The 13,681-nt window shown below is 54.9% G+C and overlaps 1 protein-coding gene across 1 annotated transcript; it reads right to left on the bottom strand.

Moving 5' to 3' along the window:
- Positions 1–192: 192 nt before the first annotated feature.
- On the bottom strand, positions 193–13,460 carry UCK2 (uridine-cytidine kinase 2). Its single transcript, XM_015869689.3, has 7 exons — positions 13,200–13,460; positions 6,968–7,127; positions 6,124–6,220; positions 5,181–5,323; positions 2,383–2,480; positions 964–1,012; positions 193–607 (listed from the first exon to the last, which is right to left on the bottom strand). The coding sequence occupies exons 1-7, from the start codon at positions 13,296–13,298 to the stop codon at positions 468–470; spliced, it is 786 nt and encodes a 261-aa protein (XP_015725175.1). The 5' UTR covers positions 13,299–13,460; the 3' UTR covers positions 193–467.
- Positions 13,461–13,681: the final 221 nt, after the last annotated feature.

The raw sequence follows: 13,681 nt of genomic DNA, 5'->3' as shown, positions 1-13,681 counted from the left end.
TGAAGTTACAACCTTCATTACAGTCTGCCTGTTACCTTAGGTGGGGACCACAGGGACACTAAGAGCTGTTGGATGCTCTTCCTTCTGTCTATAAGGTGAGGATGCCAACTCCAGGCCCTTATTCCCAGCTCCCTCCCAGCAACACCGAGCCTGGCAAATACCTTATGGCAAGTAATTTTACATTATTCTGCATTTACACAAAAATAGAGCAATTCTATATTTATAGAGATTTATAGCCGGTTCCGTGCTGGAGGAGTTACTGAGCAAGACCAGGAGCTGTGGGCGGCCCAGGCTCCCGAGCAGCTGGCTGCTTCTCATTCGGCATTTCCAACATACAAAATTAAAGGCATTCGTCTCCGTCTGGTTTCTTAAATAGATAAGGGGGGAATGAACGGACAGTATGTACAGGGGGGCAGTGGCAGGGCCCGAGTGCCCTCCGCCCACAGCCTCACTCCTGCTGCCCGGGGTCAGTGAGGCCGGCTGCTGGACTCTGAGGGCTGCCGCTGGCGGGGGGGAGTGTAGCCATTCAGGTAGCCATTGCTCTGGCGTTTGCTGAGTCCTCCATTAAGAATGTCCTGGATGTGCTGCACAATCAGGTTGATGGCCACTGTGAGCAGAAAGGGAGGGGAAAACATCGGGGAGAGATTGCGTTAGGGTCGTGCCAACTAGAGACAAGTCAGTGATGATGTCCCCCTCGCTCCCATGCCCACCCATTCCTTAGCTGGGAGCTGCAAGCCTGCGGGGAGGAGCTGCCTTGTTGTCACTTCGTCCCCTCTCCCCATTCAGGGCCTGGTGCTCTGCCAGCACAATCAGATAGACCCCAGTCAGGTCTATCTAATCAGGATCCCAGGCTTGCTCATAGCAACACAAAGGCTCATCTCAGTGTACCTCTACAGCAGCCCCTGCTACCTCCTCCCCAGTGCAAGCTGCTAGGACAGAACAGCAGGGTGTGGGTCTGCTCACCTTCATTATCTGCTCCTCTGGGAATGATCACGTCAGCATATTTCTTGGTCTGGGAGGAAAGAGAGCACTGTGTTACTGGAAAAGCAGAGAGCTGCCAGGCTGGGGCATTGCCCCTGCTTCCTGCCAAGCCCAAACCCCCAGGGAGTTATACGGCCCAAACCCTCTGGTAGGCAGGTAGGTGCTGATCAGACATTTTGGACAATCTTGTTTGCCTTCTGCATTGTGTTTTGAGGGCCACGCTTTATTTTCCTGAGCCCAAATGTCAGTAAGAGGCACCCTAACAAAACCTGAAATTAAAAAGCTTAATGATCACAGGACTCCAGCAGCGTTCCATGCTCTGGGGAACAACCTACCCCCAGATCCAGCCAGACAAGATAGAGGAGCAAGAGCTGGCATGCCCAGCCTGCGTGGACATGCAGGATGCAGCCGTGTGGTCTGCTTGGGATGCAGGAGAAATTTTCCACCAGCACTGCTTGCAAAAGTCTGATTCAGGACTCCAACCCCAGCCTAGTTTTAAGGTGCCAGTTCTGAAGGAGCTGGTCTCAGTTTCCTCCCCTATTTGTGCCAGCCATGCTCTACAATCAGCAGCCAACCAGCCTGCTAGGCCAAGGGGGGCCCATCTGACACCTCCTGGCACTTTCAGCCCTATGGATCATCCCTAGGACATACCAGACTGTTTTAATGTTGGGCCACCTCACCTGGAACTGTTAGGGGTTGATTAGCAGCAGTGGGTGCTGAGCCTGCTGCACAACCACATGCAATCACTCTGCAGCTGAGCCCACCAGTGGCTTGGAGGTGGAAGCAGACCAGTGCAGGGCTGGTGGGTGAACACAAAGCAGTTGTTTTCTACTCTCCTTGTTTCACATTTCACCCTCCTACACTCCTCAACAGAACAGTCTCAATACAGCATCTGCTTTGTAAATGGATGGATATTTGCAGGGAGGCAGCGAGCAGGACCTGCCACCCAGGAAAAGCCTTTCTAGAACCAACACCAACACTGCACCTCAGTTTCCTGACCCACATCATACAGCAGTGGCAAGCACATGCAAGGTAAAAAGGGCAGACATGGTGCTCACTGCTTGGGGACAGGGATCTCTTATTCCCTGACCAGATGCAACCAAGACTCATCCCTCCTCAGCTGGCACCTGCTGAGCTGCCTGGTGTTGGTTTGGCTGACCCTGTGCAGGGAGGGGTTTTCTGTCAGTGTCTGCCTCCCCATAGGGACAGTGATCTCACCGGGAAGGCAGGCAGTGGCTGTACAAACAGACCTCATCTTACCCTGACGCAGCCAGCACCAGCACCCTCACTTTTAGCAGTGCCCAAAGGAGAGAGCTCTGGGCCACAGAATGCTCCTGTCTGATGAGCCGGCCAGGGAAAGAGGCACTTCTGGCATTTGTGGGTATCATTCCCCATACTTACTGGCAAACAGAACTCCTCGAAGGCGGGCTTCACAAAAGTGATGTACTGCGACAAGATCTGCTCCAGGTCCCTGCCTCGCTCACTGATGTCTCGTAGCACTAGAAGAAAGGTGGAAGGCACAGTCAGCAGCCAAGCCACGCATTGCTCCATCCCCTTCCCTTTGGGACAGCCCTAGCCAGCCACCCAGCTGTTATCCCCAAGGCCTGCATCACTGCATTGGCACCCTCCCAGCAGCTCGGTTTGCCCACAGCCAGCTGCCTTTTGGCAGCCTTGCATGGGGAGTTGAAGGCCTGGCAATGTGTGCCAACTCCAGGAAGGGCTCAGCGCTGCCCAGGCTGCTTCAGCCAGCCCTGTGACCTCTGCAGAGAGAGGGAGCAAACCCCAACACAAACAGTACAGAGAAACAGGCAAGGGACATTCATTACAAAGAAAAAGGCAGAGAGACAGAGAGACTTTTGTTTCCCAGGTCCCACGCCCTGTTTGCTGGCTGCTGTGGGGCAGGGAGGCTGCACACACAGCAGGGACATCAGGGAGCCCGCAAAGTGCAAAGACACCCAGGCTGCAGGGCTGCTCCAGGCAGGACATAGCTGTCCTGCCCAGCCAAAGGCACATCACTGCATGGTGATGCCCCCCAAACACAAATCAAGCACCCTTGACTCATACTTGGCCCTAAAACAATGGGTTCCAGCAATGGGAGGTGTCACTTGCAGAGCAGGACAATGTCCCAAGGACACACTGGTGCCCATCCGGTGCCAGCAGCCAATGGCAGCATGAACCACAGGCACTGAAATCCAGCACTACCAATTAACTGAGCTGTCAGCTGTGTTTCTGGGAACTCCATCCCCTGCTGCCACCCAGCTCAAAAGTCCATTGCTGCAACTGCTCAAAACTTCTGTGAGAGAGACAACCCATGGCTGTGTCACAATGCAAGATCCTGACTCTCTCTTACTACAAGCTGCCTTCAGCAACATTCCAGGGACATGGATATACCTTCAGTATCTCACACATTGACTTTCCATTCCCAGCAATGCCAGGGTAGTGTTCTTATAATGAAATCATAGTGTCATTAAGGTTGGAAAAGACCATCTAGTCCACCTACCTCCAGTATTTCCCACTAAACCACGTCCCTCAGTGCCAAGTATCCACAGCTCTTGAACATCTCTATGGATGGTGACCCCACTACCTCCCTGGGCAGCCTATGCCAGTGCCCAACCACTCAGAGTAGTTTTTCCTAACATCCAACTTGAGATATCAACTGACGACGATCAGTTCTCTATCAGGAGATGGATGAGCTGCCCAGACAAGGAGAGGCCACCACCTTAACCAGCCAGCAGCAGCCCAGCCACCCCTTTGCAAGGCCTTAGTGATTGATGGTGGGTGAAAGCAACCCCCACGAACAGCCGTGGCCCATAAGGTTTAGAACCTCATCCAGCAGCTGCAGCTCAAGCTCTGTACCACTGTTGGCAGCTGGACTGTCTGGGTTCCTGGTCAATGAACTCAAGTAGTTCTCAAGCCCTGAGCTCATGGTTATGTGCCAAACTGAAGTACGCACTCTACATGTGCAATTGGGATGCACACGTGGTCACGGGGCACTGCAAATGCACAAGGCAACGCCTCTCCTTCATGCAGCTGACACAGAGCACCACTAAACAAACAGGCTACCCCCTGGCTGTTGAGTGCCTGCACAGCACAGTCCACTTACAGGATCAGGATCACATTGCAGGATCTTACAGATGCGTATCTATGACCTGTTAATACGTCTCCCTGTGATGACTGTGCTGTCACCTCCCTGGGTGAGTCATGTAAGAACGGTGGGCAGGGTTAAGGAGGCTGCGTAAGAAGCACCTTTTAATCAGCACCGATGACATCTCAACAGTGGAGGAGGTTTTGTATCTGGCAGCGGGAGGGATGCAGGGCTTTCAGCAGGCAAGACCGGATCTGTATCCGAGTGGGATGGTCCCATGCACACATACAGTCCCAGGTGTTGAGGCACGTTTCTCTTGCCACAGCACAGAGGCCTGAACACCACCTGTACCCCAAACACCCTGTAGAAGCTGCTGGAGCCCAGGTATGGGAAGGGACAGTGCAGACAGAACACAGCCTGGCCCCAGTAACCCCAGAATGGTTTCTTAGTCCTCGCAGAGGCTCAGGGGCCACATCAGTGATCCCAGACCTCAAGGCAGCTTTGACTGCATCTCAAGCCTTGCACACCTGGAAGAACTGGAGCGCATCCTACATAAGCTGGCAACATGCAGCCAAACCAGATAGACATGGGGAGTCCTAAAGAGGGATATTATCATATCCAGGGCTCTTTGCCATCACACATCCATTACACCAACACCAAGCAGCATAGAGATGCAGCACTACAATGGCTATTCTTGCACAGAGCAAGATGCACAACCACGCTTCTTATCTGCATGACCTGGGACAGACACTCTCACACCAAACCCCAGACCTGAGCATAACCATCAGGTGCTGACTTTTCACTGAGTTGCTGAGCTGCTCTGCTTTGCCTGCTACCCACATAGTACAGAGCCACGTAGGGATTGCATGCATCAAAGGGAAGATCCCAAACAAGGCAGCAAAAGCCCCACTGAATCCTAAGAAGCACAAAGCAAGACTGCTTCCCACTGCTGGGAGCTGCCTGGTGCAATGTGCTGCCCTGGCTCTTTGCTAGCAGCAGCAAAGCTTTGTGCTGACTCCAGTACTGCTCTGCTCCTGGTTAACTGCCTCTGCAGCTGGCTGCCCATCAGCCAGGTAACATTTCTGTCTCTGCATGAGGTATGTTTGGGACTCACCTCTGCGGGACAGCCGGGTGTCTGCATCTGTATCCACAAAGAGCTTCATGCGGAAGAGATCCCGCACCTCCTGGCTGTAAAAGGCCAGGATGCCCTCAAAGAGCACCACGTCGGCAGGGTAGACGGTCACTGTTTCCTCTTTCCTAGCAGAGGGAAGGAGGAGAGTCAAATATGCCAGTAGGGAGGAAACAAGCCAAGCTAGATGGGGGTAACAGCGGTGCTCCTGGGCCATGGGATATCACTGCTGCAGCAGGAGGCCGGACTGATGGGAGACCTACCCCACTGTGGTGAAGGGAATCCAAGGCATACATAAGCTTCCTATAAGGACAGACAGCAAAGCAGGGAGTATACTAGGCCCTCACCCCCTTGCTTTAGCCAGATGCTGCTTGCAAGTGTTAGATGCCAAGCAATACAACCCAAAACGTCTGAGTATGAGGAACCCATAGGGACAGTGTGCTCCCCAGGGAGCAAGCAGCACTCCTCTGAAGTCATGGGGCTTTTGTAGGAAAAGGAACAGGGTCACACCTTCCTCGATCAGTACAGGCATGCAAGCTGAACACATGCAAGGGAGGAGCTACAGGAGCAAGAGCTTCAAGAACTCTTTTCCTGACAGCACTGCACTGTTTGAGCCTGGAATACTTATTAAAGCTGCAAACATGGACTTTATGATGAGGGGAAGAGTGGATGGTGGGGGGGGCATAGCCCTCCTCCACTTATGCCTGTGAGTTTCTGATTGTATTTGTGAGGTTATGCAGCTTTCTAGGCTCCCAGACTGTGCCTGTACGAGCCCTGTATCCTCTAACACAGAGTGTAGAGATGTTAGCATTGAAGTTCTGGGTCTATATATGGGCACCCAAGAGCAGACACAAGCAGAGGGGCTGGGGTGGCAGGACTGCATGCTGCTGTCAGCAGAGACTCAGCAAGGCAGGAGTGACTGTTAGACCTGGAGTGGGAGACAAAGTCATAGACAGGGATCTGGACCGTCTTCCCTTCTGTGATCTCTTTGAGTGTTTTCACGATGAGCTCGTTGTCAAAGGCATCTGAGGAGAAGAGAAAAAGTTACCCGAGGCAGCTTCATGTGCAATGCTGTGCTTAGCCTAACCAGAGCCACCCACACCCCACGGACAGACAGACGGACACACAGGCTCCAGAGGAAAGCCCTGCTCATCTCCATGGGTGCTGCAAAGCGCAGAGCTTCGCACCAGCCTGGGATCTGGTCTGCAGAAATCAATGCCAGCCTTGTACAGCAGCACTGAGAGCTTGGGAAGGCATCTCCTCCAGGGCTCCAGCCCTCGCACAGACTGGAGCAGTGTTCCAACCTTCAGCTGCTGCACAGACAGGGCTCTGTTTGCTCCACGCTCCCTGCCTGCAGCCATTGTCCTCACGGGGATGAGGGGACAGCAGCTCTGGAATTTCCCTACCAAGCTCTGGGATGGTTCATAAAGCCCCTGTTGTAGCAGCAGGGTACGGCCACTGTGGTGCAGGGTTTTGCAGGGCAGCTGTGCAAGGTGGTTCCTTCCTTGAAGGAGAGCACAGAGCTGCTGGCTCCAATGGCTGTGCCAGGCAGACCTCCCTAGACCTGGCCCAGGGGGTGGGGTTTCAAACAGGGGGATATTTTTTTTGCACAGAGTATGAGAATTCATCTTAACCAGTCCAACAAGGGACAAGCCAAGCCACTTCACTCCCACCCCATGCAAAGATAGAGTCCTCCTGATGTCCACACAAAGCTGTTTGCTGGCAGGATGCGATCCAGCCCTCATCCCACCCCAGTTCTGTTCTCCATTCACCTGGATGGTCAAAATTGAACTGGCCTTTGAGGGCTTTGGATTTCTGCTCTGAGGTGAGGACTCGGTAGAAGCTGTCTTGGCTCACGATCACCACCTGCTTCTGGCGATAGTCCACTTCGTTCTGGCCCAGCAGCTGGACGATCTTCGAGCAGACTGAAGACTAGGAAAGAAACAGCAGAGGGAACAAGTCAGTGGCAGCAGTGTCCGTGCCATGCAGGATGTCAGGAAGTGGCCATTCATGGGGCACAGCTTGCTGAACCTGCAAGCAGCACCGAGCAGCATCTTCCCAAGCCCTGCTCCAGCCCATAAACTCCACCACTGCACGGATAGGGAGGAAGACCACAGAAGCGGAAAGCCAGGTTGTCTTCACACCCTACATAAAGCCCAAGATGAAAAGACACCGGAAGGGGAACCCTGGGACTTTATCAGAGCTCTGCCATATCTGGGAGGAGCATTTACAAGTGTATCCTGGTGCCTCTTGGCACAGCAAACTAATGGCACTGCAGAGCCAGCAGGTGAAGAGCCACATGGCTCTGGCTGCTGGCACAAGATCTCCACGGCACAGGGACCGGCACGTTGCACTGGGGCAACCAGACCCCCACCATCACAACATGAATCAGAGCAAATCCCCATCTCCCTGCTGGTTTGGCTGCCTGTTCTATACCTGGCTGGCAATCTCCAGAGGCAGCACTGAAGATAGAAGTGGTGAGAAGGAAGGAGGAGGAGAAAGCACGCCTGGGAGAGGAGGTCAACCCAGCAGACAGAGGGCAAGGCTGTTTGCCTGCAAAGCTGGAAGATTTGACGGCAGTGCCGTCCCCAGAGAGCATCTCTTCCCCGCTGGGCCAGGCTGACCTGACTTGGCTATGAGTGCTGCTCTGTGAGTCAGCCCCAGCCGGGCTGCAGAGCTCCTGAGCACAGCCAGCAAACCAGCCTGGGCTGCCTGATTGCAGAATCACGGTCCTGGGCACACGTTTGGGTGGCAGGGCAGGGTCGGGACTCCCCATGCAGCTCACCTCCTCCTCCTGCCCGCCAGGGCTGGCGAGCTGTGCTTCCTGCGCCACGTGGGCATCCTGCCCTGCACCCAGAACAAAGAGCTGCAGCACTGCTGCTGCCAGCCATTCACCCTTCAGCACGTGACAGGGCCAGAGCCCCTTCTCCTTTTCCTCTGCTTTCCCACTCCCTGCATCCTTCTGCAGCCCTGTTGCTTATCCAGCTGTATCCTATGGGTTTCACAGAAACAGGGCAGGCATGGTGCCTTTCCCCTGCTTTTCCTCCCCGTGCTCTCCCCCAGATGCCTCTCCCTGCCTTCAGACAGGCTCAGCCTTGGCCACAGGTGCCAAGGACACCAGATTTCCCATGGCCTTTGCAGTTCTTAATCAGTGCTCTCCAGCGCAGCTACCCAGATAGATCATAGAACATAAGGCCTGGCTCACACATACAGCCTCTGCTGCGGACCAGGAGGAGGACTGGAGTGCACCCAGGCTTTACTTATTGCCCATCACTCTGGGATGGCTCTTTGGGGCCGGTAAGAGGAGCAGCTGCTCCAGTGCAGGCAGGCACTCTGATTTCAGCCTGAACGCTCCTACAGCTGGAGACAATTCCTCTTGCTCAATAAGCACCACATGCTAAGGAGGAATCAAAACCAGAAATGCAGAGGTTAAAAATTCCCCTACGAATGGGAACAGAAAGTCCCAGCCACAATCCCTTCAAATAAGTGACACAAATACCCTGCTCAAACCCCCTTCCCTGCATACATACGTGTGACTGATGTTAACCAGAAGTGTGAAATATTCACTCATAACTGGAAAGGATACCAGTTAGGCTCTAGTGAGGCCTGAGGACACTCAAGGGGACATCTTGGCCAAGGCTAAAGTGTGACTGATGGATTATACTGCGACACACCGGTGGGACTGCGACCCAGGGGTCACACAGTAACACCCAGCACCCGCTCATAGGGACCACCCAGGCCCCAGTTTCTTCCTCATCTGTTCTTACCTCCCTGTTTCCCACCTGCAACCACTTAATAATCAATAGAATCATTCAGATTGGAAAAGACCCCTAAGATCACAAGCTCCAACCCCAACCAACTGCCCACATCCCCCAGTGCCACATCTCCGTGGTTCTATAACACCTCCAGGGATGGTGACTTCACCACCTCCCTGGGCAGCCTGATGCATCACCACTGTTTCAGAGAACGCCTGACATTTGTTTGAAATATATTCATTATATGACATACTTAATTCATATCCACTCGTGGCCTATAGCCAGCTGCTCAAATACTTGTCAAGAGTTGACTAATTCCCCGATATTATTATGCAGATTATCCCTCAGCCTCTCTTGGGTAGCTCCATATTCTGACTTCAGCTGGGCATTAAGGCAAAGCTGATGAGCAGAGGAATGGGGCAGGGCACAGTGATGCCTCCAACCCTGGCACGGTGCAGAAGATGGGCAGTGCAGGTACTGCCATTGATAAGGGCCTGGCTGGGGTGTCCCCATCACACACTTGTGGTTTAGACAGCCTCCATTTATGGGATCTGGTAGTATTTTCCCTAAGGTCACATCAAGGGATGATGTCCCCTGCAGTGCAAGGCATGGCTTCCTTGCCATTCTCACCTGAGACTTCAGAGTCCCTGCAGTCAGCAGCCCTGATGATGCTGCCCTTCTCTCCAGCACACTAATAGTTGATTTGGGTCTTTCCTTGTAAGGTTACAGTAATTATAGAGTATTAGGAAGCGCTCAGTGGGCCGAGGTGACACCCAGAACAGATGCCAAATCAAGAAGGCTCCCAGAGCATCTATTAAATGTCTGCCCGTGACTGCAGAGAGCTGGTTCACAACCCACATGGTCTCTTCCAGCTCTAGCAGAGCACATCTGCATGGCAGCACTGGGACTGGAAACTTGCTATTCTCATAACAAAAGCCCAGGCCTCCACCCAGAGCTTTCCCAGACAGGTTTACCATCCTGCCTTTCACTTTGTGAGCCACAAGCTGACTGGTCTGAGGACTGGGACAGCCAGAGTCCTGCCATCCACGTGGAACCAGCCCTGGATTCCAGCATGAACAGGATCTGCTTTCCTGGAGTCCCAGGGATCACATCAGATAGGTTCCTCGAGGAGCTCACGTATACCCCGTCAGCACAGGGAAGGGCTGACCCAACAAACCCCCCGTGCATTGGTATGCTCAGCAGCTGGAACAGAGCAATGTTCTACCAGAAGGTCTGACGAGCCTCCAGCCCACTCTGACACCACTATTAATGAAGTCAGACCTTGTGATCCACAGCTCCTGCCAGCCACAAAACGTCACCAGGAAATGGTGTTGAACCAACACGGTGCTGCTACAGCCCTTGCAAGCCTTCACCTAGAGGTGAGTGAAAGCCTCTGGGTCACTGCTGGATCTCCTCTGGGCTCATCCAGGTGGCAGCCCAGTAGCTAAATCCTGTGAGGGACCTCAGCCTTTGCAAGGGTTGGGGTGTGAGATCCATCAGGCAAGAAGCCCCTCGTGAATAGGGAACTGCCCCTGAGGGTCACTGCTTCCCTAGGGACCAGCACACTGCTTGTCCCATCTTCCCACCTCCTCCCTCAGCTCCATGGTTGGCTCCTATTCCCAGCTCTTCTAGGCAGCCAGCTTGGCCCCATCCAGCTTTTGTGGTGTTCACAGAAGTACCTCAAAGGTTTACCAGCAGACAAGACACCTGGCTGAACACACTGGTCTGGAAACGCTTAGGACTGCATGTTCAGACATTTCTGACTTTATGTGCTAATTAAGATCCTGAAAGTATAGCCACTGGGCCCCGCTGGCACCCGGACTCAGCCCTCACCAGCACGAGGCCAGGCAGCCAACTAAAGCACTCGGCCCACCGTAAATCTGTCTTTCCTTCCAGCCTCCTGCTCAGCACCTCATTGTGCATCACGTGGGGACCAGCAATTAATGCCTCCACATGGCTTTGAGCAGCGCTCCTCACCCCTGCAGCCACCCCAGCACCATTGCTGCGGGGTCCCAGCTGAAGCAGAGTCACCCAGAGACCCCCCGGGTTCATCCTGGCACTTCCCAGCCCATCCCTCTGCTTGATTCTCCCCCAGCCTGGCTGCCTGCCTTGCATGCTGCGGCACTTGGTAGCCAGGAGTGTCTCGTGGGAGGGAGGGAAGAAGCTGTTAGCACAAAGACCACGGGTAAAAGAAGAGAACAAAGCTTCAGCGGAGCACTTTGAAGGCATTGAGCATGAAAGAAAATGCTACAACAACCAGCTCTGGGAATCCCTCTGAGGGAACGAGGCGGTTGTGCCTGGTTTTGGCACAGGAGGGTGTCTCAATGCCATGTCATCTCCTCCACATCAGATGGCAGCAAGCTTTGTCCGGGCTGGACACGGTTTGGATTTAAGGGGAGAGCGGGAGAAGGAAGCTCTGTCTCCCCTCAGGCTTTTGTGAGAAGCCAACACAGCGCTGGCACTGCCTGCCCAGTGACTGCAGCATGCCAGCATCTCTGCTACACCCCATGTGTTCCCCCAGCACAGCCCTGATTTCTCCCAAAGGCAAAGGAGGGTGCTTAGGTTTCTATCTCCCTTTTGAATCTCCAGACTTGCTCCCTTGCTCTCTAGGGAACAGCAGCCAGCATTGAATCCCACTCACCAACCTGGCTTTCAGAAATGCCAACCACAGGCCACACCAGCTCACACAGAATAGGGATGCAGGCAGACCGTGGAGCCTTTTTCCCCACCTTAGACTCAACAAAAACATCAGCAGGAGGAGCTGGAGGGGGCTCTGGGTGGCAAACACTCTCCGTTATCTTGGGGCTGGTGCACTGCCAAAGGGGTGTGTTAGGACAACAACCCTCCATTGGTGTGAAGGCTGGCACATTTGCCTCCTTGCCACCTTCCCAGTGGGAAAGGTAGCTGCTCCACTTTCCCTGTGGGCTGCTCCCACCTGCAGCCAACACATGGGCACGGTGGTGGTGGGTGGGAGCTGCCTTCCTGCAGCATCACCTGCAGACAGACCCCTGCAAGAACACGAAGGTCGACACACACAAGCCTCTGCTCCTTCTTACTGCTTCTCCATGAGCAAGCTTGCCCCCACCCCCACCCCCAGAACACTTCTTGCAGCCTCTTCCCATAAACTTTATACAGATCTGCCGCAATCACCGCTGTTACCTTGCGGGCCCAGCCACATCGTATTCAAAGCCCCGACGGTGGAGCAGAGCCAGACACAATGTTACTGGGACGCTAGGCAGATCCAGGCATCAGGGAGCACACAGACCCCAGCGCTTGAGTCAGCGGAGCTGTGCCGCAGGAACAACCCGGCCCTGCTCCCAGTGGAAGAGATTGCATCCTCCCTCTCCATCCCTTCCCTGTTATATCTGGACTTTTCCTCCTCGCTGCGGTCCAAGAATCAATAGGAGGCCTGGCAACACATTCCTAAATCGCCCTTATTATGGGCAGGGGTTGGGGGGGGCAGCAGCTGGGTTACACCATCCCTGAAGGGAGAAAGGCCCCTCCATGGTGAACCCGCAGACAGGCTGCTCTGCCACAGCCCACGTTTCCTCAGCAAGAAACATTCCAGAGGTGTTTCCACTGCCATTTGTGCTCCCTCCTTTGAAATAAAGGCAGGTCGAATGCGATGGCACGGTGGATCTGGGGGTGGGAAGGAGGAATTTTCTTTAAGGATAAGGGGGAAAAAAAGCAAGCGCCCTACATTAGCTTAAATGAATAGGAAAGTACTGAGTGCTCGCAGTGGGCTTTCTTTCTTTCTTTAGGCCGCGGGGAAAGCCCAGCTCTGCATTGGGGCGCAGCACTGCAGCCCGGCCGCCCCTCGCCCCCACCTGCCCCCAGCTCGGTGCGGCTGTGCTGTGAGTCAGCAGCTCGCCACGCGGTACCCAAAGCTGCCTCTCCTAAAAAGAAAGAAAGAATCGCCCTAAAAAAGAACACAATAAAGGGGCATCCCCCACCTCCATCCACGCGCACGGACGGGGGAGGCAGGGGGGGCAGCCACCGACCGGTCGGGTTACAAAGCGTGAAGAATAACCGCATTGCCAGCGTTAATGTAAAGGCACAGCGTTAATGTAAAGGCACAGCGTTAATGTAAAGGCAGGGTGGTGCCCGCTGTCCATGCTGAGCCCCGTTCCGTTCCATGTCCCGTTCCCCACCCGTGGCCCCGGAGCATTGAGCAGCGGCGCACGTGGCGCGGCGGTGGCGGTCGCCCGTTCCCCGTGGCCCCTGTCTCGTCCCCGCTGTCCCCGCACACCTTGCCGCTGGCCGTGCCGCCGCTGACCCCGATGAGGAAGGGCTCGCTGCCGCTGGGCTGCCCCTGCTCCTCCAGCCGCTGCTCGCTGTCCCCCGCCATCCTCCCCTTCTAGCGCCGCGCCGCCTCCGCTCTCCTGGCGGGGCTGGATTTATCTGATGAGTCAAGGGCCTTCCTCCCCGCCTGGTTCACATCCCCGCCGCTGCGGCTCCCTGCCAGGTGCCTGCTGCAGCTGCACATGCTCCGGCACCCGGCCGCGCAGCCCCGCGCCTCCCCCCGTCCAACCCCGGGGACAAAGGCGAGGCCCTCGGCTGCTTCCCCCCGGCCGAGCTCCGGGTCTCTGTGCGGCAACACGAGTTCGCCCATCATGGTACTGGTGGCAGGGGGCAAAAGGGAGCTGACCTCGATGGGGCCGGGACACAATGGCCGTATCACATGTAGGATGTGAGCTCCGTGTGCTGCACTTAGGGATGTGGAACACTGGC

Source organism: Coturnix japonica, chromosome 11, assembly GCF_054131305.1.
Source record: "Coturnix japonica strain WE chromosome 11, WE-NBRP24, whole genome shotgun sequence".
Lineage (NCBI taxonomy): Eukaryota > Metazoa > Chordata > Aves > Galliformes > Phasianidae > Coturnix > Coturnix japonica.
Note: the sequence above shows the minus strand (reverse complement) of the source record. Positions and strands in the feature narration are given on the sequence as shown.

What these genes read in the sequence shown, in the direction of transcription:
- UCK2 (XM_015869689.3), bottom strand. Translation starts at nt 13,298, where the DNA reads ATGGCGGGGGACAGCGAGCAGCGGCTGGAGGAGCAGGGGCAGCCCAGC. An exon ending in GCGGCACGGCCAGCGGCAAG is followed by an intron (nt 7,128 to 13,199) that starts GTGTGCGGGGAC and finishes TTTCTTTCCTAG; the next exon opens with TCTTCAGTCTGCTCGAAGAT. An exon ending in GACTTTGTCTCCCACTCCAG is followed by an intron (nt 5,324 to 6,123) that starts GTCTAACAGTCA and finishes TCCCTCTGCTAG; the next exon opens with GAAAGAGGAAACAGTGACCG.